General features: G+C 42.7%; 1 protein-coding gene across 1 annotated transcript in view; it reads left to right on the forward strand.

The window, feature by feature from the left end:
• ntrk3b (neurotrophic tyrosine kinase, receptor, type 3b) overlaps positions 1 to 25,988 on the forward strand; it is a 342,714-nt gene that overhangs the window by 38,663 nt on the left and 278,063 nt on the right. The window contains exon 2 of the mRNA XM_061669747.1: positions 6,483 to 6,557. Within this exon, the coding sequence (XP_061525731.1) occupies positions 6,483 to 6,557 (75 nt within the window). The remainder of the gene's footprint in view (positions 1 to 6,482; positions 6,558 to 25,988) is intronic.

Raw genomic sequence — 25,988 nt, forward strand, 5'->3', positions numbered from 1 at the left:
TACTTATTTGCTGACTTTTTTTGCTGTTCAATGTTGGTTACTCAACGCTATCGAATGGTTCTAGCTAGACGTATGGGACAAGTTTGGTGTATCATCCAATCACTTATTTTGGTCTTTCGCTACTACATGTCGTGATGCTTAGCAATTAGGCATGGCTTCTCCATCGTCTGTTAATTACTCCTCATCGTCCCTTCGTTATAACAATACTTATTTACTGCCATGGAGGCGATGATTACTGACTTATATTGCGTTGACACCGTCCGCAAAGCAAACTTTCAGCTCAGCATTGTGCTGAGCCGAGCCAGCGATAGCTTGTAGGTAGCTGGGGCTTGCTGGTCGCGGTTTTTGCTTGCGACATCACAACATCCTCTTTCGGCCGTTTTGTTTCGGTGACAGAATTTTCAGTCCATCCCGAGTAAGGACGCTAATTACTCTGTCCACTGCCATTCGAAAAAAAAATATATATATAAATATCCATGCATTTTCTTTACCGCTTATCCTCACTAGGGTCGAGAGCTGCTGGAGCCTATCCCAGCTATCTTCGGGCAGGAGGTGGGGTACACCCTGAACCGGTCGCCAGCCAATCACAGGACACATAGAAACAAACAACCATACGCACTTACATTCACACCTACGGGCAATTTAGGGTCTTCAATCAACCTACCACACATGTTTTTGGGATGAAACCGGAGTACCCGGAGAAAAGCCACCCAGGCACGGGGAGAACATGCAAACTCCACACAGGCGTGGCCGGACTTGAACCTCGGTGCCCAGAACTGTAAGGCGCGAGACGTAGTCTCTCCAGCGTGTCCTGTGTCGTCCTTGGGTTCTCCTCCCAGTGGGACATGCCCGGAACACCTCACCAGGGAGGAATCCAGGAGGCATCCTAATCAGATGCCCGAGCCACCTCATCTGGCTTCTCTCAGTGGTGGAGGAATGGGCCAAAATGACACCAGAGCAATGCATGCGATTAGTTTCTCCATAGAGGAGGCGTCTTGAACCTGTCATTGCAAACAAAGGCTTTTGTACAAAGTATTAAATAAATACCAGTTGTCGTGTTCAATACTTTTTCCCTGTGTCCATCCATCCATCCATCAATTTTCTGAGCCACTTATCCTCACTAGGGTCACAGGTGTGCTGGAGCCTATCCCAGCTGTCATTGGGCAGGAGGCAGGGTACACCCTGAACTGGTTGCCAGCCAATCGCAGGGCACATACAAACAGACAACCATTCTCACTCACATGCACACCTACGGGCAATTTAGAGTCTCCAATTTATGCATGTTTTTGGGAGTGCCCGGAGAAAACCCACGCAGGCACGGGGAGAACATGCAAACTCCACACAGTCAGGGCCGGGGATTGAACCCGGGTCCTCAGAACTGTGAGGCTGACGCTCTAACCAGTCGCCCACCATGCCGCTTTCCCTGTGTCATTTCACATTATTACACAACTTAATTTCTCATCTTATTTGTTCTACTCTCTTTGTATATGTGGATTACTTGGGTTGTTCCCAACATCTGGTGACATTTTCATGCCAATAGCACCTTTGGAAATATATTTCGTGAGAAAAATGGTGACGTGTTAAACACTTATTTCAGTCGCTATACATTGTATGTTTGCATTAAAGTGTCAAGGATGTGTCCCAACGTCACCCTCATATGATGGTGGTGATGATGATGATTTAGATAGAGTTCCACACTCTCCGGCATTAATGTTGCTGGGCAGTGCTGGAATTAGAGTGAATTGAAGGGTTGCCAAATGACAGTGTCTTGTGTCACACAATGCAGTGCACGACCTTGTACAGAAGAGTAACACATAGGCTCAATGTGACTTCTAGTTCATCCTCTCCCCTTCAGACGGTGATTTAATAAAAGCAAATATCTACATAGTGTTACCCCGCCGTTCTCAGGGGACGGAGACTGAGCCGTCCCTGCCTTGTAGATCGACAATCCATAAGTAATTGATGCCCACCCAAAAAGGTGTGTAATTGCCTATAGATGCCAAGATGGCAGCAAAGCATTTTATTTCTATTAGACAGGGCTATGGCCTGACTAAGTGAAGATCATCCCGTCACTTAAAATTTCCTTGGCCCCAAGATTTTGCCAAAAGTAATTTTTGTTTTAGACATGACTTTGGCTTTAATACAAAAACAGCAAATAGTTGAGTGAGTTTTTCAGCAAATAATAAAGGATAGGCCCTACATAAAAATTTGTGAATCGTTGACTTTGCGAATGCCGAACTGTGACTATGCGGGGTTTGTCACTGTATAAGTACTGTCATGCCAATAAAATAAACATGTTAAACCAATTACTGCTCCATATGTTAGTTTTGGGCCAATTAAAAGCTCCGATATTATTCTGCATGTGTATCACATTAACATGATCAGTGTTTCTGGCTCTCTCACACTCTTCTCATGTAGAGTTGACCAGGGGAGGCAAGGCGACCTTGGCAAATTTGAATCAAAACTTTCCAATGTGTAAATTAAGCATTGCTTTTGCAATGTAAAAATGAGCACCATGTCTTAAGCAATGTTTTGCACGATGCACTCTGTCATTGCCTTCCACCGGGCTACTTTCTTGTCATCGAGAAAATAGTGAAAACTATTCTATTCATGTTGTCTGTTTCTTAGTGGGACTTAAAGTTGCTTTTTTTTTGACAAACAAACATCCATCCATCCATCCATTTTCTGAGCCGCTTCTCCTCACGAGGGTCACGGGCGTGCTGGAGCCTATCCCAGCTATCATCGGGCAGGAGGCGGGGTACACCCTGAACTGGTTGCCAGCCAATCGCAGGGCACATATAAACAAACAACCATTCGTACTCAGTCACACCTACGGGCAATTTAGAGTCTCCAATTAATGCATGTTTTTGGGTGTGGGAGGAAACCGGATTGCCCGGAGAAAACCCACGCAGGCACAGGGAGAACATGCAAACTCCACACAGGTGAGGCTGGGGATTGAACCCGGGTCCTCAGAACTGTGAGGCTGATGCTCTAACCAGTCGACCACCGTGCAGCAACAAACAAACAAACAAACAAACAAACAAACAAATGAACAAAAAGAAAAAACAATGCTAAATGGGTTGTAAAAAACACTAAATATTCAGTACTGAATGCCAGGTTATATCTCATGGTCTTTCACAACACAAATAATCAACTGTAAAGAAGAATAAAGCGAGGACAAGTTGATTGAATAATGGCTTGTACTGCCGTGTTCGGTGGACTGTAGTGACAAGTTGTGCTCAGAGTAACGAAAAGCTATGCTTTTGTGGCAATATTGTCATACTACTTCCCAGAGTCCACATGCCATACACTGCACCAGATTTGTGATCACCATCTTATAACCTAATAACAAGATCAAAAAAGTATTTTTTTTAAATACAGTATATAGTTTTACTCTTCTAACACATCCACAGACTCTCCTTTCTCGTCCTTTCCTCTCCTGCGCCAAATGAGAAATATAGCTAATAGCCATCAGGGCAATCCTCTTTTTCTTTGACAAGTGTGCAATGCTGTTTGTAGTTCATTAACATAATATAGGTGGCACTAAACGTTATTAGTAGCCCAGGGTAAACGTTTTTTCTTTTTTGTTGCGTGTTGGTGGATGTGCGAGGGTCAGTTGCTGACTAATATGTTCGCCATTGTCCGGTTCCACCAAGTTCAGTCGCATTGCTTTGTGTGCAGCTGGCTTTGTAAGCGTGTTTCATACCAGTTGAGGTGAAGAGTATTGGTAATTGGTTGTGCGATGATGTGTGCCACATGGGCACCAGGCAATACTCGAGAGGCAGAATTCTGGCTGAATTCTATGGCATCAAATATCCATTTCCCTCAATCAAATACACATTTTCACATCTTGTATCCACTTATAGCGTGGTATAACTTCCAGTCGCACCCATGATAGGTGAAAATCTGCGATATAGAGAGAGGACCATCCATCCATTTTCTGAGCCGCTTCTCCTCACGAGGGTCGCGGGCGTGCTGGAGCCTATCCCAGCTGTCATCGGGCAGGAGGCGGGGTACACCCTGAACTGGTTGCCAGCCAATCGCAGGGCACATACAAACAAACAACCATTCGCACACACAGTCACACTCACGGGCAATTTAGAGTCTCCAACTGATGCATGTTTTTTGGGATGTGGGAGGAAACCGGAGTGCCGGGAGAAAATCCACACAGGCACGGGGAGAACATGCAAACTCTACACAGGCGGGGCCGGGGATTGAACCCGGGTCCTCAGAACTGTGAGGCTGACGCTCTAACCAGTCGTCCACCGTGCCGCCGAGAGGACCATATCAAGAATTATTATTTTTTAAATACAATATATAGTTTTACTCTCCTTACACATCTTGAACAAATTTAAACCTATCAAGACACACCTAAACATATTAAAAATACTTTCTAAAATATTCCTTATTGCCTGTTCTCACTCTCTTTGCCTCGAGAAATGGGAGACTAAAGCATAGCATCACTGAGAAAACGAAAAGAAGACTCACTCATTTCTCCAAATAAGAGGTAAACGGTGCTTTCATCAAGCTGTTTATTTGTCCATCCCGTTTGAAGTTTGCTGTAAAACTGACACATTAAACTAAATAGAATTGAACATCGTATACTTGAACACAAAAACGTTCAACCAAACCGCAGGATTTCGTCTAATGAAAGTAAGCTATGTTATTGCTAACATAGAGTGGAACCTCGATAACATGGACCCCAATAAAACGGATATCAGTTCAAACGGATCGTCGGGACCGAACAATGTGTCCAAAAAGGGTTTCCATTTTTCATTTAAAATGGTGTTGACAAAGTCTGTTCTGTTCCAGAATTGGACGCTGTTGTTTACTGGCACCGTGGCGCAATGCAGGCAGAGAATGGGACTGATCTATTTCCAGGTGATAGATATACAATATTACTAGGTCGAATTCCAAAAGACGTGCCTCCCGTGGCTACTTGGTGGCCATGCTGAATGTTTACATGTTAGCGGTTTACATGATAGCTCGTCCCACCAGAAATTCAATGATTTGATTTACAGAGTGAGGCAGGAGGAGGTAGAAATGTTTGGGGGAATTGGGACGTTCATTTGTCAATGACATAATTTCATGGAGATGTCTTCTGAAGATAACGTCACATCATTGACACGTGTCACAAATGAGCCATCTGTGTGACAAATTAGTTGTCCCACCATATCTATCAAACAATTGGAGAATGCCCGGTGGGAAAAGGCTTTGTGTACATATTTGAGTTGGCTTTCATTGGTTTTTGATATGTAGTGGTACACTCGCCTGACTTTGGTGCAGGCAACGTGGGTTCAGTTCCCACTCAGTGACGGTGTGAATGTGAGTGCGAATGGTTGTCCTTGTCTAGAAGTGCCATGCGGCTGACTTACGACCTGTTCTGGATGTAGTCCGCCTTTCGCCCGAAGTCAGGTGGGGTAGGCTCCAACACCCCACGACCCTAACCAGGATAAGCAGTGTTGAAAATGGATGGATGGATGGTTATTGATAGTGCGACACGGTGGACAACTGGTTAGCACATCTGCCTCCCAGTTCTGAGGACCTGGGTTAAAATCCGGCCTCGCCTGTGTGGAGTTTGCATGTTCTCCCCGTACCTGCGTGGATTTTCTCCAGGTACTCCGGTTTTCTCCCACATCCCAAAAACATGCACGGTAGGTTGATTGAGGACTCTAAATTGCCCGTAGGTATGTATGTAAGTGCAATGGTTGTTTATTGATATCTATCCATCCATCCATTTTCTGAGCCGCTTATCCTCACTAGGGTCGCGGGCGTGCTGGAGCCTATCCCAGCTGTCATCGGGCAGGAGGCGGGGTACACCCTGAACTGGTTGCCAGCCAATCGCAGGGCACATAAAAACAAACAACAATTCACACACACAGTCACACCCACGGGCAATTTAGAGTCTCCAATTAATACATGTTTTTGAGATGTGGGAGGAGACCGGAGTGCCCGGAGAAAACTGTTTGTTGATATGTGCCCTGCAATTGGCTAGCGACCAGTTCGGGTACTACCTGCCTTTCGCCCAGAGTTAGCTGGCACAGGCTGTGGGAAATGGGAAAAGGTTATTGATATGTAGGAAAAGAACGTTTTATCATTTTCTCTAGAGTTGCCAGTTATAATCAAAACAAAGCAATTAAGCTCTGTGCTGTGTGTTTCCTCTGTTACCTCACCTAATTCAACTGCTCTGCTTGTTTATTGCTCATTTTACATCGACGCGCAAACAGTGTGATTGTTTCGCCCAAAAGGTAATTTAACAGCAGCTAGCCAGGCTGGCATTAGCCTGCCCGTCTAGCATTGTCAGCAGCGGCCCCCTCATGTCAGATTATCTCTGCTGACCGCCTTTTGTGCAATTACATCTATCAGAGAGCATCCTGTCACCAGGTTTTCCAGTGATTGCAATGTTTATGGATTTTTAAGCACCACTTACTTTTCTTTGGTAGCTCGCTTAATTATCTGTTTTGTTCTATCCTTCTCTGCAGACACATTGAGAACTGGACAGGGCTGCAGACACTGCGGGACGTAGACATGGAACTCTACACTGGACTGCAGAGACTGTGAGTGTTAATAAGTCGCAAATAGAAGAGAAGGTGGAAGTGGGGGCTCAGCTATAAAATGGCCACAGGGTCATCAAAGTACTCCCCACACTGTCTTCCGCATTATAAAAAGATCACTGTAACTTGTACCTATGGTGGATGAGACAGGTCACAAAAATTGCAAACACCACAACACAACGACAGTAAGGCTATGCAAATTTATTTGTACAGCGCCAACAATTATACCGTAATTTTTCGTGTATAATGCGCATCCCCCCCCAAAAATGTCAAAAGTCAATGGTGCGCATTATACATAGGTGTAGCGGAAAATGAAAAAAAACTTTCCCATTTTATAAATGTATGCCACCATCTAGTGGTTATGAAAAAGCTGTACACTTTCATTGTAATATACCACCGCCACCTAGTGGTTATGAAAAGTATGACTGCATATATGTACAGTTGGTGCTTATAAGTCATACCCTGGCAGAATTTGTGAAATATAGTTGTTTTAAATACGACTGATGACTGAACAACAACAATCAATAATTTCTTTATGGTTATGTTTTGTTTGATGATAATGTTTTTCTGAAATGGTTGACATTTGAATCCCATTAAAATAAAATTAAATGGGTTTCACCTGGCCCTTCGTTTTCTTTAAAGAATTGTACCCTTCCATCCATCCATCCATTTTGTGAGCCGCTTGTCCTCACTAGGGTCGCGGGCGTGCTGGAGCCCATCCCAGTTATCATCGGGCAGGAGGCGGGGTACACCCTGAACTGGTTGCCAGCCAATCGCAGGGCACATACAAACAAACAACCATTCACACTCACATTCACACCTACGGGCAATTAAGAGTTGTCAATTAACCTAGCATGCATGTTTTTGGGATGTGGGAGGAAACCGGAGTACCCGGAGATAACCCACGGAGGCACGGGGAGAACATGCAATCTCCACACAGGCGGGGCCAGGGATTGAACCCTGGTCCTCAGAACTGTGAGGCAGACGCTCTAACCAGTCGCCCACCGTGCCGCGAATTTCAAACTAAGAGCAAGTAATTTTAAAAAAGTATTACGTGTTCAAATAAAGTGCTTAACTTCAGAATAATTATTTGAAAAAAAACTAACAAAATACAGATAATGCTACATTTTGATCATATGGGTAGAAGCAAAATCATGCATTGTGAAAATACATTATACATGGGTAGAAGGATTTTCTAGAATTTTGAGGTCAGCTTTGGGGGTGCGTATTATACATGGGTGCACATTATACACGGGAAATTATGGTACTCCTCCCTCTCTTAGCTTTGGGCCAATTAAAAGCTCTGATATGATTATGACACATGCAGTACAACTCTTGACATCTCTGCATGAATGGATTTGTTTATATAATAAAAGGCATAAGAATAAAGTTTTTTTTTTTTTTAATAATTTTTTTTTCTTGTTTAACTTTGATGTTAATATCATTACACAATGACTATTTTGGAGGGAAAAAACAACTTAATTCTTGTAAGATTATGACTTTTCAGAATGATAAAATTATGTCATTGTTCTTATCGGGATTACAATTTTTTTTCAGAAATTGTTCTTTTTTTCTAATAGCAGTACAACTTTTGTTCTCTAAAATGGGCAACTATTTAATTTCTATTGCATTTATTTGGAACACATGGCAGTTACGTTGATGTAAGGAGGGTTCCTTGGAAATACAGGACGTCTCCCGTACAAGGAGAGATTTTATGTTTAAGAACCTTCCTCAAAGATTTGTGATTTTTTTTGTGTTATAACCATGTCATGCTGAAATCCACGTAAAAAAATAAAATAAAAATCTAATACCATCCTACTTCATTGCTGTGTTCTACAACAGCCTGCTCCTACTCCCACAACACTTCTTAATGGCTACCTGCTGACCTACGCTTCCCCGTCTTTTCTTTTTTTCTTGGCCGCCCTTTCAAAACTCGGAGAAGGCCTGTCTACCCTGATCCCACTGATCTCTCATCAGGGAGGCCAAGTGTAATGTCTCCAGCAGCAAATTAGCATTTTTCTCATTACCGCCACCTCCGTAAGTGGGGAACGGGGTGGTGATTGGCGAGGGGGGATGCACGAGGGGCGTGGGTGGCGGTCCCGTAACAGTCCCACAGCCCGGTTTGATGCTCATTATTCCGCATTTCAATAACGACGATATGAAACGCGATCATTCATGAAAAACGGAAGATTGTTAAATATGCCAGAGAGCAGTATGCTAATGAAAGAGGTGCTGCGCATGTTCCCTTTAATTATGAATAGATTAAAATAAAATCGCCACCAGAGTGCCATTTTATGATGATGATGATGGTGATGGTGATGGTGATGGTGATGCTGATGCTGATGCTGATGCTGATGCTGATGCTGATGCTGATGGTGATGTTGATGTTGATGATGATGATGATGGTGATGGCTCTTGAGCTGCAAACTCGTTAACACTTAGTAGTCCAACTTTTTCATTTAAAATCAACACCGTTGTTAATCACGTAATAGGTTAACTATGCACTAACTGGCATATTATTTTTTATTGAACCTTTATGCAGGTAAGGCAACTGAGAAGATTCTCATTTGCAATGCTGAACTGGCTGCAGACAGTAGAGTAAAACAAAGCAAAATAAAACCAATAAATAAGAATAAAGGGTTTAAAACAGGAAATCATGTACACTATCCCTCACTAACTTTTCAAAGATGATACTGTGATGAATGAGGTGACTTTTATTATTTATTGCAGTGTTGCTGCAACACTGCAATCATCGTTCATCGTTTGGGGCAGAAAATTGAAAAGATCGACCAAAAGTAGTGCAGACTTTGCGAACGAAGAGGCTATATAAGAAGTTATGTCAGAAGATGGAAAGTTGTCATCTGAGATCTAAAATTTAAATACAAATAATTACGTTTATAATGATCAAACGTCTCAGAATTTTCTCCCATGCTCATTTTGTATACGTTGATGATGTGCCTCAATACTTATTTCCATTTAGTGTTCCATGTGAGAGTGAACTTGACTTGATTCGCTGATTTTTATGAGAACATGTACATTACACTCATGAAAGACTAAATCGTCTTCAATGTTTACAGAAAGATCCTATGTCAGGTTCATTAAATGCATCATTGTCTCTTTAGTTTACAAAAATATGCAAAGTTCATGGAAGACTACGTTTTACAATGTTCACAAAAAAACGTGCGCTGGGTTTGCTACAAACAAAAAAATTACTTTGACGTTTCCTAAAAAAATTGTTGAAACATCATATTTGATGTCTCAAAAAACATCTCCATCCTAATCATCCTTCTACCAATATACCCAGAATCAGAATCACAATCAGAGTCCTCTCTATTGCAAAGTATGTCAAAAACATGAGAAATTTGTATCCAGTAGTTGGAGCTGCTCTAGTATGACAATAGACAGCCATTTTGACAGTACATACTTTGAGACAAAAAAAAAAAAACACACTACAGAGAATCACTTAGCCCCTAGCAATTTAATGCCAAGCGGGAAGAAGCTGTTGGAATGTCTGCTGGTTTTACTTTGCATTGTTCGATAGCGCCTCCCTGAGGGAAGGAGCTGGAAGAGGTGGTGACCAGGGTGTGGAGGATCCAAGAGTATTTTGCATGCGCTTGTCTTAATTCTGGCAGCGTGCAAGTCCTCAAGGGTTGGTAGCCGGGTACCGCTGGGTTTCCTGGAGTCCTAAGAGTTTGTCCTTTTTTTGTGGCTGCACCAAAACAGACTGTGATGGATGAACACAGGACTGATTCGATGACTGCTGTGTAGAACTGCCTCAATAGCTCCTGTGGCAATCCGTGCTTCCTCAGAATTCGCAGGAAGTAGATATATCCTCTCCTGGGCCTTTTTGAGGATTGAGTTGACGTTGGTCTCCCACTTCAGATACTGAGCGACCTTAATTCCCAGGACCCTGAAGGTCTCGACGGTTGACACGGGACAGTTGGACAGCCTGAGGGGCAGCTGTGGTGAAGGATGTTTCCTGAAGTCCACAATTATCTCTACAGTCTTGAGCGTCTTGAGCTCCAGGTTGTGTCGGCCACAAGCTGCTCCAGCTGCTCCACTTCCTGTCGATACGCGGACTCGTCACCGTCTTTGATGAGGCCGATGACTGTGTTGTCGTCTGCAAACTTCAGGAGTCCTCTCTCTGCTGCTCTTCTCTCTCTACACGAACGACTGCGTTGAGGTGCAGTCGTTCGTGTAGAGAGAGAAGAGCAGCAGAGAGAGGACAGATCCTTGGGGCGCCCCGGGGCTAATGGTGCGTGTGGATGAGGTGGTGTCCCCCAGCCTCACCTGCTGTGTCCTGTCAGGCAGGAAGCTGAAAATCCATTGGCAGATGGCAGGCGAGACGCTGAGCTGGAGAAGCCTATCAGAATCATCTTTATTTGCCAAGTATGTCCAAAACACACAAGGAATTTGTCTCCGGTAGTTGGAGCTGCTCTAGTACAACAGACAGTCAATTTACAGAACACTTTGGAGACATAAAAACATTGACAAAAAACAATTGTGCAAAAAGATGCAGAGTCCTCTAGCACTTAGAGCAGTTCGAATGACTAATATTGCAATAGTCCGGTGCAATGACCATTGTGCAAAGGGCGCTGAGACTTCAAGGAGTGTATGCAGTTTAAAGTGACGAGTAGTGCGATCATCTGGGACAATGTTGGTTGTGCAAATGTTACAGATACTCCTCAATCAGTGTGCAAATGGAGCAGATGCTACTCTGGCATGAGTGGCCAGTATAGGCAAATAGTGCAGCATGGCGAGACGACTACAGTGAGTGCACGAGTAATACATAATTGGCCCCACAGAAATGTGACAACGAACTCAAGTCAAAAAATGTCCACCTTGTTGTAATGGAATTATAGGTTAGGTGTTTAAGAAGTTGATCGCAAGAGGGAAGAAGCTGTTGGAATGTCTACTAGTTCTAGTTTGCGTTGATCGGTAGCGCCTACCTGAGGGAAGGAGCTGGAAGAGCTGGTGACCGGGGTGCAGACGGTCCGAGAGGATTTTGCACGCCCCTTGCCGCTTCTGGCAGCGTGCAAGTCCTCAATGCTGGGTAGGGGGATACCGACAATCCTTTCAGCAGTTTTGATTGTCCGTTGCAGTCGGAGTTTGTCCTTTTTTGTAGCAGCACCAAACCAGACTGTGATGGAAGAACACAGGACTGATTCGATGACCGCTGTGTAGAACTGTCTCAGCAGCTCCGGTGGCAGGCCGTGCTTTCTCAGAAGCCGCAGGAAGTACATCCTCTGCTGGGCCTTTTTGAGGACGGAGTTGATGTTGGTCGCCCACTTCAGGTCCTGAGAGATTGTAATTCCCAGGAACTTGAAGGTCTCCACGGTTGACACAAGGCAGCTGGACAACGTGAGGGGCAGCTGTGGCGAAGGATGCCTCCTGAAGTCCACAATCATCTTAGAGGAGAGGAGTTCGGGGATGATGGTGTGATGGTGATGTTGGTGATTCACTCCAGGCTTCCGCATGCAGTTCAACAGTTTTTTCTCTGGATACTCTGTCATAGGCTTTCTCTAGATATACACAATGTAGCTCATTCTGACCTTCTCTGTACTTCTCCATCAACACCCTCAAGGCAAATAATGCATCTATGGTACTGTTGAAGGCATGAAACCATACTGTTGCTCGCAAATACTCACTTCTGTCCTGACTCTAGCCTCCACTACTCTTACCCATAACTTCATTGTGTGGCTCATCAACTTTATTCCTTTATAGTTTCCACAGTGCTGCACATCACTCTTGTTCTTAAAGTTGGGCACCAGCACACTTTGCCTCCATTCCTCAGGCATCTTCTCATCTGCTAGAATTCTGTTGAACAACCAGTCACAAACTTCACAGCCACCTCTCCTAGATGCTTCCATACCTCCGTATGTCATCAGCCTTTCCATTTTCATCCTCTTGAATGCCTTTCTCAGCCTTCCTAACTTCCCCCTTACTAATAATTGGTACTTCCTCGTCCACCACATTTGCCTCTTTTACTCTTCCTTCTCTCTCATTGAAGTCATTCAACAACTCCTCAAAGTGTTCTTTCCGTCTATTCAGCATACAATGGCACCAGTCAGCACAGTTCTATCTGTGGCCTTAATCACACTAACCTGCTGCACATCCTTCCCATCTCTTTCCCTCTGTCTGGCCAACCTGTATCGATCTTTTTCTCACTCTTTAGTGTCCAACGTGCGATACATGTCATCATCTTGTTTGGCCTTTGCCACATCTACCTTCGCACTCTGTTGCATCTCCATGTATTCCTTTCTCCTCTCCTCAGTCCTCTCAGTGTCCCACTTCTTCTTAGCTAATCACTTTCCTTGTAAGATTTCATGTATTTTGAAGTTCCACCACCAAATCTCCTTCTCCCCTTTCCTACCAGAAGTTACACCATTTACTCCCCTGCCTGTCTCTCTGATCACCTTGGATGTAGCGTTCCAGTCTTCTGGAAGCTCCTCCTATCCACCGAGACCCTTTCTCACCTCTTATCTTTGTCTTCTTAATCTTCCTCCCAACCACCAGAGTCATTTTACACACCACCATCCTGTGCTGTCTATTCACACTCTCCCCTAGCACTACTTTAAAGTCAGTAACTTCCTTCAGATTACATCGTCTGCACAAGATGTAATCCACCTGCATGCTTCTACCTCCGCTCTTGTATGTCACCCTATGTTCCTGCCTCTTCTGGAAGAAAGCGTTCACTTAAGTCATTTCCATCCTTTTTGCAAAGTTCCTTTCCTGGATGCAGTACTTACCCATCACTTCTTCATCACCCCTATTTCCTTCACCAACATGTCCATTACAATCTGCACCAATCACGACTCACTCTCTGTCTGGGATGCTCAGAACTACTTTGTCTTGCCCCTTCCAGAATTTCTCTTACACCTGTAGGTCACATCCTACCTGTGGGACATAGCCACTAATTAGATTATACATCACACCCTCAATTTCAAATTTCAGCCTCATCACTCAATATGACACTTTTTTCACCTCCAAGACATTCTTAGCTAACTATTCCTTTCATCTACACGATGTTAAAATAATTTTAACCCTCCCCCTAAACTTCTAGCTTTACTGGATTTCCATCTGCTCTCCTAGACACAAAATATAACAACCTTTCTTCTCATCATCATGTCAATCAAGCCAACATTCAAAGTCTCCAAATTTAGTTATAGCATCTGTGATTTCCTCTTCCTTTTTCTGCCCAAGATCCTGCTTTTTTACCTCTCCTTCGTCTTCGAGCCACTGTAGCTGAATTTCCACCGGTGCCCTGTAGGCTAATGGCACTGGTGGCGGACGTTGTTAACGTGGGACACAACCGATCTGGTATGGAATTCTTTGGATGCACGCTCATATTTGTTCAGGGAAAGTTTGTTTTGGCAAATCTTTTTCTGACAGAATAAGTGAGGAAGCAATCTTGTCTTTGTGGGTTTTTATTACAAAAAATAAATAAAAGTCTTTGTAAAGAGAGGAAAAGGTACAAGTCTAACGAGTTGTCACCCCTTACTGAAGCCCAGACAACAAGACCCTTCGTTAAATCAAAGTGAGAGAGACAGAGAAGGAAAGCAAACAATTATCTATGCCCAGCTGCACTAGTAGTCACAACATAACTAGGAACAAGTAGTACGCACACAGAGCTAGTAGTCACAACATAGCTGGGAACAATAAAGCATGTGAAGGTTGCATAAAAATAATAGAAATTATATTTGGTATATATAAAACATACATTTTCCAACTCAGCTCACTCTGCCTTTTGATTATATTAATCTATTATTAATGACATAAAAAAGGAAAATTACTAAACATTATTGTCAAGAAGAGTTTGGGAATTGGTCAAAGAGGAATTAGAGACAAAGGTTGTACATGCTACAGATATAGATTGGCAATAAGATTTTGGTACCTTCCCAACATACACACGCTGGCCAAATAGGATCATGTTCATAGCAAAATTTCACTCGAGGGCGAATGTGAACTGGGCCAAACATAGGTACCATACCCGAATCATTAGTGAGTTTAAAACCACCAAATTTTGGGTCACATTGACGTAGAGGAGAGGAAAACCTGTTTCAGAAAATACGGTTTGATTAAGGTATTGTGGACTGACAAAAGAAACTAGGTGTGAGGAAAGAGTGATGATGCATTAGAATGTGGGGAAGGCACAACATAGGTTTGCAGCAGCATGCGGCATGAAGAACAAACAGAGCAGAATGATTTTGAGAGCGTGTCACATGAAGGGCATAGAGGAACCAAACATTCATGCTGTAGGAGGTGGAATTAGCAGAATTAGTGGCGATCATATAGAACCAAAGAAGCTCGTCATAATTTTCACGTCTCGTATGTTACATAATTGCGTCAACTGTCAAAGTGGGAGCATCAATAAACAATTTAATCACGATAACCATGGCGATTAATGCCAAACCATCAAGGAGACTCCCGGAAGATGTCATCGTCGTCTCCTTTTCTTCTGCCGAGTTACACAAGTGTGCCCGTGCGTGTGTGTGCGCATCAGTTCAGACAGATGATTGGTCGTTGCTCGGCTTTTATGACCTAGCTTCTGCTCCTCTAAGACCTATCGACGCACAATCAGTCACTAGCACTGATTGCAGGTAAAAGTGTATGCTAACAGTGAATCCTCTTTCTTAGAGGTGATTACGTAGCCTCATTTACGGTGATGCGTCGTAGAAGGTGAGAGAAGTGGAGGAATCGGGACCACAGGAGGCGCTGGGACCTTCTTGCAGTGTGACGCGTGAACCCACGTAGCTCTTTCAGCAACTTCCACTACAGTGTGGGTCACAAGGAGGACTTGGAAAGGCCCCAACCAGCGCTGATGTTGCCATGATTTTTAATCAGCACGATAACACCGGGTTTGATGTCATGCAGGGGTTCGTCGGCCAGCCTTAGGAGTGCTGATTGGACTTGTTTCCTCAAATTGATTAGTCAATAATGTGCAATACCTCAACAATTTGTACGCCCATCGGCAGATCTGGCCCTGGTAGACCTGAATGGATCCGGTCCAATGGAGTTCCTGGAAAAATAATCTCAAAAAGGGAGAGGGGGCACACACATCATCATATATACGTGACCGAATTTAATTGACTTCCCAGTATTTATTTGCAGGTGGTAGCTATCATGTGTTCTGAGGTCAAATTAAGATCTGTTGTCAGAGAAAAGCTTTGTGAAAGAAAAATAATTGTAATAAAATTCTTAAAATAATTTTGGCCAATTGTGCTACCAACACACAATTCTTACTTTAACATGTCTACCATATCTAGACAGTATTTTATAAGCACATTATTTCATTATATACATTATCAGTATAGCGTCAATATCGTCCGACCCATTATCCATTATCAGCATTATACTAATACAACATTTGTATATTATCATAAACTTTGAGAGTGATAATCAAAACATTACTAAATGTAAATACATACAAATTGCTCTAGGCACATTACAAAAATTTTGTTGGAATAAAATCTCCAGCTAGGTACTTTTCCTTTCCCCAAAAAACCTGTGTCTGTATCAACATGTGGTAATGTAAATAACAAGTGAGGGGATTTGAGTCGTCTGGCAATTGAAGGACTTCCTTCCATTGGATAAAATCTGCCTCAGTATTTTTTTGTCTCAGGGTTGCCAATGACAAGGTCAGTTAAGCATAATTACTGATCCAGGACCTGCAATAATTTGTCATGCCCAAACGTAACATCTGTATCATTATGAGGTTTTTCGTCTGAAGGTTGGGGGGGTTGAAATTTAGTTTTTCAGACGACAGTTAAAATGTATCTTTGCTGACTGTATGCCAGTATCAGTTTAGAATTTCAGTAAGGCCTTTGTTTTCCTTCTTCAACCTATAGTCTACAAGTCTTGTAATTTGTGTCATTTGTAATATGTATACCGTATTTAATACCGGACGGAATTTTGCCCAATGGGTATCGATTTCAATACTGGACAAATATCGTCAACAGCATCCGTGCGAAGAGGATGCTGGCAGTGTTGGTGGATGGGTAGTTTAAGTTCAATTGAATCGGCGGATAGTTCCTAATTAACCCTATATTTGCTGGTAGCCCAAACGGTGGGATTAGACTTGGGACTTGTAAGGTGACTTGGAAATGTCCAGGCAGCGGAAAAGAACATTGCGCATGAAGTTCAATTCATATGAAGGACGCAATGCAAAGCACGTATCCATGTTGTGGAAAACCTCTGTTCGTTGACAGAGTTAAACAAAAAACTTGACCAATTAGCTGTGCGCCGACAGATAAGCAAAAGGCTTGTTGTAATCGCACTGATGTTTGCTCTGCCAGAGAAATGTGCACATAAGACACACAGCTGCGCATAAACACACAGACAACCCAACATAATATATTTAACTTTGAATGCACACTGATAATTATCCCAATCTAATAATGTAATCCAATCAATATTATTATTTTGTATGAACGTTGAGTTGCACTATTCTAAGATTTTGAGCAGCTTCCTTTTCTCTTTTTTTTCCCAAATGGAATCTATTTTGTTATCAGTAGCTTTTCCCGTTCAGGTCTCTAGGCCTCATTCTCACTACTTCATAAAAACAAAACAAAACTCTTGCTCAACAATATCACAGCGTTACACTAGTTAATCATTAATCCTAAAAAAAAAAAAAAAAGTTTTTTCCACCACTTATTTTCCCCTGCAGCAACAGCTCACAACGGATTGCTGAAGTAGTAACACGCAGTAACACGCACACAGATACATACAGTACCCACAACAAACGACACGATCTTTCTGTAATCAATCAAACAATGGACATTCACCAAACAAGATTCCAGCATTCGTCTCTCAAACACCACACACAGACATAAACTTACACGCACCAACACCGACACGCACCAACACATCAGTAATCAGCAGACCGCAGAGTCAGTCACGCCAAGTCGTTTTTGTGCATAAGTTGAACACATCTTGTCAGCCAGATAGTCTTATGTATTCAGTCTCAAATGCCTCAAATTTTGTCATCATTTTAATTGCTGTAAATCACTTGGTGTTACATTTTTAATTTATAAAAGGCGCTATATAAATGGCGGCACGGTGGACGACTGGTTAGAGTGTCAGCCTCACAGTTCTGAGGACCCGGGTTCAATCCCCGGCCCCGCCTGTGTGGAGTTTGCATGTTCTCCCCGTGCCTGCGTGGATTTTCTCCCACATCCCAAAAACATGCATGAATTGGAGACTCTAAATTGCCCGTAGGTGTGACTGTGAGTGCGAGTGGTTGTTTGTTTATATGTGCCCTGCGATTGGCTGGCAACCAGTTCAGGGTGTACCCCGCCTCCTGCCCGATGACAGCTGGGATAGGCTCCACCACGCCCGCGACCCTAGTGAGGAGACGCGGCTCAGAAAATGGATGGATGGATGGATGGTGCTATATAAATACCTTTGCTTTGATCATTTGACAGTATTTAAAACAAACTATTTACTGACATTGGTTTTCTGAAGTGTTCCTGAGCCCATGTGGTGATATCCTTTACACATTGATGTCGGTTTTTGATGCAGTGCCACCTGAGGGATCGAAGGTCACGGGCATTCAATGTTGGTTTTCGGCCTTGCCGCTTACATGCAGTGATTTCTCCAGATTCTCTGAACCTTTTGATGATCTTATGGACCGTAGATAATGAAATCCCTAAATTCCTTGCAATTGTAGGTTGAGGAATATTGTCCTTAAACCGTTCTACTATTTTCTCACTCACTTGTTCACAAAGAGGTGAACCTCGCCCCATCTTTGCTTGTGAATGACTGCGCAATTCAGGGAAGCTCCTTTTATACCCAATCATGGCACCCACCTGTTCCCAATTAGCCTGTTCACCTGTGAGATGTTCCAAACAAGTGTTTGATGAGCATTCCTCAACTTTCTCAGTCTTTTTTGCCAACTGTCCCAGCTTTTTTGGAACGTGTTGCAGCCATAGAATTCTAAGTTAATGATTATTTGCTAAAAACAATAACGTTTATCAGTTCGAACATTAAATACCTTGTCTTTGTAGTGTATTCAATTAAATATAGGTTGAACATGATTTGCAAAGCATTGTATTCTCTTTTTATTTATGTTTAACACAACGTCCCAACTTCATTGGAATTGGGGTTGTACATGGGGAATAGATCCTCAGACAATTACAGGTAATAATTCTACATTTCAGGTACCGTAATTTCTCGTGTATAATGCGCACCCCCAAAGATGACCTCAAAATTCTGGAAAACTCTTCAACCTATGTATAATGCATTTTACAATCCATGAATTTGCTCCTACCCATATAATGAAAACATAAAGTATTATCTGCATTTTGTTATTTTTTTCAAAGAATTATTTTGAAGTTAAGCACTTTATTTGAACACATACTTTCTTTTTATTGACTTGCTCTTACTTTGAAATTCACAGCCCTACTTTTTTTTAATAAATGAGAAAACACACAGTTGTGCTCATATGTTTGATTACCCAGGCAGGATTTGTAAGACGTGTACAATTCCTTTAAGAAAACATGAAGGACCAGGGGAAATTTTATTTTATTTTAATGGGATTCAAATTAAACTGTCAAGCATTTCAGAAAAGCATTATCATTAAACAAAACATAACCATAAAGAAATAAATGATGGTTGTTGTTCATTCATATTAGAAAACAACAACAATATTTCACAAATTCTGCCTGGGTATGTAAAGTTATGATTATTATTGTACATATATATCGTCATTTGTATTGGAATGAAAGTATAGTCTACACCTTTTTCAAGGTGTAGTCTATACCTTTTTCATAACCTCTAGTTGGCATACTAGAATGAAAGTGTACAACTCTTTATTTTTTTTAACCTCTATGGGGCGGTGGCATAGCGGAATGAAAATGTACAGAATTGAATAACCTCTAGATGGCGGCATACATTTATAAAATGTGAAAGTCTTTAATTTTCTCCTATACCTATGTATAATGCACACTATTGACTTTTGACAATTTTTTGTGGTAAAAATGCACATTATACACGAGAAATTACGGTACTTCTATTTTCAATTTATCTTTGTTATCCCTCGTCTTTTGTTGTCATGACAACAAAAACAATGCTGGGAGATCCAGATATAATGCTAGTTCTGTCAATCTGGACCGGTTTTGGAGAGGGGGAGGAGATATTTCTAATTCAAAGGGATCTATCAATTATACTTTATAGTTGCATACATTAACTCCACAAGTGTGTATATGAATGTCTGGTGGGGACTGTAAATTAAATAACTATCCTAAGCGAAGCAGTGTTATCAGTTCCAAGCGCATCTTCATTGCAGAAAAATAACAAAAAGAAACAGCAACGTTGGATGCGTGTGTGTGTGTCGGCATATCGCCAGTCAAGCGCTGCTCTGTCTTTGGGGCCGTCAGCAGTCAGCCAGAGGTCAGACGAACTGGGTCCCCCACCATCGATCACCACCATGAGTTTTTTTTCTCCTTCGGACAGTCTCTGATACAATGTCAAGCCAATGTCCCTTCTTTCCACAATGAAAGCATTGTCTTGCACCCTCCGTGTCCCCTCCCAGCCTCAGCCTCCTCAAATCTGTCCATGACGCCGCACGGCCTGGAGGAGGGAGGCGGCTGCTCTTGTTGGGATGCTAAAAGTTCCAAATCCTTCACTAATTCTTTGTTCTTTCTCAACCACAGGCTCCCTGTTGCTGGGAAACCACATTCAATTATCCACTTCTTCACACACTCCATCGATTTCTTTCCTCATATTTTTCCCTCATATGGGTCATGATAGGTGACATATACATTGGCAATTCTTTTTTTTGCTCTTCCCACTTTCAGTACTCACTACAGTATTTAGAAGCGCTTGTCTTTATTACAATATTCGAACGTCTTCGAAATTGTCGGGGACTCGAACTCCCTAATTGTCGGACTCGAACTCCTGACTCTTGGACTCAAACCTGGGGACTCGAACACCTGATTGCCGGACTCGATCGTGTGGACTCGTACCCCTGATTGCCGGACTCAAAACGGGAAACTTTATAGCCTGAACTTTACGGACTCGAACCTTACCAATGGAATGTGGGGAAATCAATTACCAATACCACTTAATGCAAAGGCAAGATTGTTTTCAAATACAGTACACCATATGAGATGCTCCGATTTTCAAGGAATACATTTTCTTTTCCGTAATTCTTTGTTTGGAAGACAACTGGTCCGTTTTGATCCTGAGGTGATAGCTGACATCCAGAGCCCTGGCAGCACCCCCTGTCCTTAATTCTTTGGGTGGAGGCAGGACTCGTGCATTGGTCCTGGATGTTCAATCACTCCCGGGGTCCCCTGGATCTGCGATCAATCCTAGGATCTCACTTCTAACACCAACTGTTTTGGCAAATCTTTTTCTGACAGAATAAGTGAGGAAGCAATCTTGTCTGTGGGTTTTTATTACAAAAGAAAAGTATTTGCAAAGAGAGGAAAAAGTACAAGTCTTACGAGTTGTTACCCCTTACTGTAACCCAGACAAAAAGCCCCTTCGTTATATCAAAGTGAAAGAGAAGGAAAGCAAACAATTATCTATGTCCAGCTGCACTAGTAGTCACAACATTACTAGGAACAAGTAGTACACACACAGAGCTAGTAGTCACAACATAACTAGGAACAATAAAGCATGTGAAGGTTGTCTAAAACTCATAGAAGTAATATATAAAAGACATTTTCCAACTCAGTTTTAAGTTTTATATTTGAAAAAACACACACCTCAAGTTTATTAAAAGGTGAATGAATCAGGGTAATCATTCTCTAAATTATCTGTATGATGTTTACGAAAACACTGATATTTGTCTCTGATGTTTAACACTGCTTAGTCAAGACTAAATTATCATTGATGTTCACTAAAACAAAGAAGTCAAAGACGAAATATTTTTTGTTTACAATTGTCCGTTAGGGTAGTCAGACTCTAAAACTCTCACTGTTTCCAAAAATGTGTATGCTGGACTCATTGAAGATTAATCTGTCTTTGACGTTTATAAAAATGTGTACGCTACGTTCATTCTATAAATTGTATTTTATGTTTACAAAAAGATGGTTGTTAGGTTAGTCAAAGTCTCTAAATTGTCACTGATGTTCACAAAAATATTCCTGTCCGTTTGGGTGAAGACTGGATATAGTCTTTGTTTTCAAAACACATATTGTAGGTTAGTTTAGTTTAAACATTTTAAAATGTTTACAAAAATAGACAGGCTTGTTGAGGACTGGAAATTTTCCATGATGTTTCCAAAAAACACAAATTTTTTTGAAGACTGGAGGCCCAATTTTCCTGACTAGTGCAAATTTGGTGCGAGGGGGCGGGTTAGAACGGGTTGTCGTAATCTCACAAATGCACGCAGCTAGGATATTTAAATAAAAGGGACTGTCTGTAAACACAGTGGCTTCAATCATTTCCTTTAAGTGAGGCGCAATGGCGGGCTCAGGTCGATGACAAATGAAGTGTCAGGATTCAGGTTGCAAGTTGGACCCAGGATAGGAGCTGAGGAAAAAAGTTTATTTAGCTCACAGAAGGCCATGTTGGCCTTCTCAGACCATTGGAAGGAGGTTAGGGTTAATGTGAGCGCAGTGAGGGGTGCTGCCACCCGACTATAGTTCCGAATGAAACGCCGGTAGAAGTTGGCAAAGCCAAGAAATTGCTGCAGCTCCTTTCTTGTGGATGGCGTCGGCCACTCAGTGACTGCAGCTACCTTGACTGGGTCCATTTGAAGCTGCCCCTCAGCAATGACACAACCCAAAAAGGTGGTGTTTGGAACATGGAACTCACTTTTCTGCTTTAACAAAGAGCTTGTTCTCCAGGAGTCTCTGAAGTACTTGTCGAACATGTCGTTCGTGATCTGCGACGAAACTGGAGAAAACCAGGATGTCATCCAGGTACACAAAAACACATTTTCTGATCATGTTACGCAGTACGTCATTGACTCATCCCTGGAAGACAGCAGGGACATTGGTCAGGCCGAAAGGCATTACGAGGTAGTCGTAGTGCCCTCTATGGGTGTTAAATGCTGTCTTCCACTCGTCTCCATCCCGAATGCGGACAAGGTGGTAGGCCTGGTGCAGATCCAACTTTGTGAAAACTGTTGCCCCGTGAAGGGGGGAAAAGGCAGACTTAATCAGGAGCAAGGGGTACTTATTCTTAATGGTGATGTTATTAAGGCCACGATAGTCCACACATGGACGGAGGGTCTTCTCTTTTTTGTCCACAAAAAAGAAGCCTGCCCCCACCGGTGAAGGGGAGGGCCGGATAATACCTGCGGCCAATGACTCGATGTAGGTCTCCATGACTTCCCGCTCTGGACAAGAGATGTTAAAAAGATGGCTGCTAGGTAGCGGTGCTGTAGTTTAATAGCGCAATCATTCGTAAGGCCTGTGTGGGGGTAGAGAGGTGGCATGGTGTTTGCTGAATACTGGAGCTCGGTCATGGTAAATTGAGGGGATACCTGATAGGTCAGGGGATTTACTCCGACTTTGGCCACTTGGGGGCACCGCAGCAGATCGCAAGCAGTTCTCATGACAGAAATTGCTCCATGAGGTGATCTTTGGCACGGTCCAGTCGATGCTGGGGTTATGGAGCCTCAGCCAAGGCAAGCCAAGCACGATTGGAACTTGAAGACAAGGGAAAACACGAAAACTTAAAGTCTCAAGATGGTTGCCTGATAGCTTGAGGGAAACGGGAGCAGTCTCTTGCTGGATATGGGTGATCAGCCGCCCATCAAGGGCAGTGGCATTCTTGGGAGTGGTCAGAGCCTGTAGATGAATTTCCATCTGTAACTAAGCGGTGGTCAATGAGATTCTCGTCAGCTCCAGAGTCTACTAGGGCTAAAACGGGCAGAGACAGATCATTCCAGCCGATGGTTTCAGAGATCTGAAAACGGACAGAAGAGGAGGAACTTGCATTCTGACTCACCAAATCCTCCTTTATTGGAGAGTCTGCCAGTTTGATGGACATGTGGGACAGTTTGCGATGTAGTGGCCCGCCTCTCCACAATGCAAGCACAGATTAGAGGTTCTCCTGAGTGTTTTCTCCAAATCTGAGAGTTTTCTTCAGCCAAGTTGCATGGGTTCACCGATCTCGGGAAGCGGGGCTGGTGACGAAGTGTGCGGCTCAAAGGAGGATTTGAGAGTGGAGTGCTGTGGAGAAGGAAGCGGGGTAGGCGTAGTCTGTGACCTTGAGTTGTGTTCCCTCCTCCGCTCACGAAGACGACAACCCAGTCTGATAGAAAAATCAATCAGCTGATCAAAGGAGCTTGGCTCATCCCTGGAGGCCAACTCGTCTTTAAGAGACTCATTTAGGGCCCCCGAAAAACTTCCTGTAGCGCCTCATCATTGAAGTTACTCTCAGCAGAGAGAGACCGAAAAGTGATTGCAAATTCAGCCACACTGCAAGAGCCCTTTCGGAGTGCCATCAGCCGTTTAGCGGCCTCCCTCCCGTGCACCGGGTAGTCAAAAATCTTCATCTCCATGGAAAAAGAAGAGTATGCAGCACAGATGCCTGAGCATTTATCCCATTCCGCCGTGGCCCACGAGAGCACTGTGCACCGGAGACAGCCGATGATGTAGGCAATTTTAGCGTTGTCGGTGGAGTATGACTGCGGTTGGTGTTCAAACACAAGTGAACACTGCACCAAAAAGGCACGGCAAGACCCTAGATTGCCGTCGTAAGGGGCTGGTGCGGGTACATATGGTTCAGGCATTACATGGGTGAGGGGGGCAGTGGGAGCGGTGGATGCTGCACCAGGCGGCTGTGCGCAAAGTTGAAGTGAGGCAAATTGATTTTGGAGGGATGTGAGTGCTTGTGAAAAGTCACGTACCTTTTGAATCAGCAGGGTGAGGGCTTGGTCGTGTTGCTCCAAAAGCATGCTCTGTCCGGTAACTCTTTGGCGAAGGGGATCCGTCTCCGCCGGGTCCATGACGGGCCAGACTATGCTGTCAGGATTCAGGTTGCAGGTTGGACCCAGATGCAGAGAGGACAGGGAGGTGAGTGTGTGAATAAAGGTTTATTGTAGCTTGGAAGCAAACAAAATGGGCTCCGAGAACTACATCCAGGATTAGCAGGGTTCCAAGGAGGACCTGTCTGGCAGGGTATGAGTCTGGGTTGACGGTGGGCCACAAGAGGTTAGCGCTGGTTTGCGGGGAGCAAAGGTAAACAGCAGACTGGGGACAAATAGCAAGAATGGGTTAGAAATACAAATAAAATTACGAGGTCTTCAGGAAGTAAAAGGTGGACAAGGCGGCTAGGCTACGAAGTCGACATAGAGCGTTGGTAGTCTGGCGACGAGTTGGAGTCCCACAGCGTCTTAAGAACAGTCAGGTGTAATTAGGATGACGTGCAGCTGCTAGACTCCAACACGTCAACCCTGCAAAGCACTCATGACACACACACACACACACACACACACACGGGCTGGACTCAGGGTGCTGAAACAGCAGCCCAGACATGAAGTTTCTAAAAAGGTATTTCTTAAAAGTATTTTCAATGTAGGTGTCATGCAATATTTTTGAGTCCAGAACAATGTGTTTGAACAAGTCTCATTTATTGAATACATTTGTTGTTGGGTGTTTTAGCTTTTGTTTGTTTTTTTGTTGTTTTTGCAGTATTTCTTACTTTACGACAAAAAAATAAATAAATAAAAAAGGGTGGTGCAACCAAATACACACACACACACACACACATATATATTCCTAATCTTTATGTTAAGAATAATTATTTGGATAGTTGCCCTTAGGATGTCAACACTAGATAACATAATAATGTTATCATTGTGTTTTTTTATTCCTCAATAATTTAGGATTTTTGCTTTCTGTAGCTCAGGTTTGAGGTATTGTTAAAATCCAATTTTACATTTAAAGACAGGAAAAAAAATTACACAAATACACAGTTCCCATATTTCATATAATAACTACACACATTACATTTAGAAATCATTTGGTGACTGTTTTGGTTTAAAGTGGTTGCACCACCTGAGGAATATTGGTTGTACCACCTGACAACATTAGTTATGCCATGTAATATGCAAAAAATGCATTTTCATTTCAAATAGTAACATATGATTGTGTTTTACTCATAAGTTTTCTTAAATATATATATTCTTTAATATATTAAATATTACTTAACATGTACAAATTATCATGTAAAAAAATTAAAGTGTGTAATATCAAATTCAAAAATAGTAAACATTCAAAGTTTAGTGGATAATCTTAGAGCTTTGCATTATAGTGATTGGTTGCACCACCTGACAATGGCAACTCATCTCAAAATAAACAGGCTTCTGTTTGGCGGCTGCCAGCATTAGCTTTTTACCCTTGTCTAAAAAAAAAAAAAATAATGATAACAAATTTTATGATAAAAATCAAAATGTTCCTAGTTTTACGTTGGTTGTACCATCTGGCATGGAAATTGTACCAGCCAACATATGACATATGATGAAAGTAGTTA

This window comes from Phycodurus eques, chromosome 2 (assembly GCF_024500275.1).
Source record: "Phycodurus eques isolate BA_2022a chromosome 2, UOR_Pequ_1.1, whole genome shotgun sequence".
In the NCBI taxonomy this organism is placed as follows: Eukaryota; Metazoa; Chordata; class Actinopteri; order Syngnathiformes; family Syngnathidae; genus Phycodurus; species Phycodurus eques.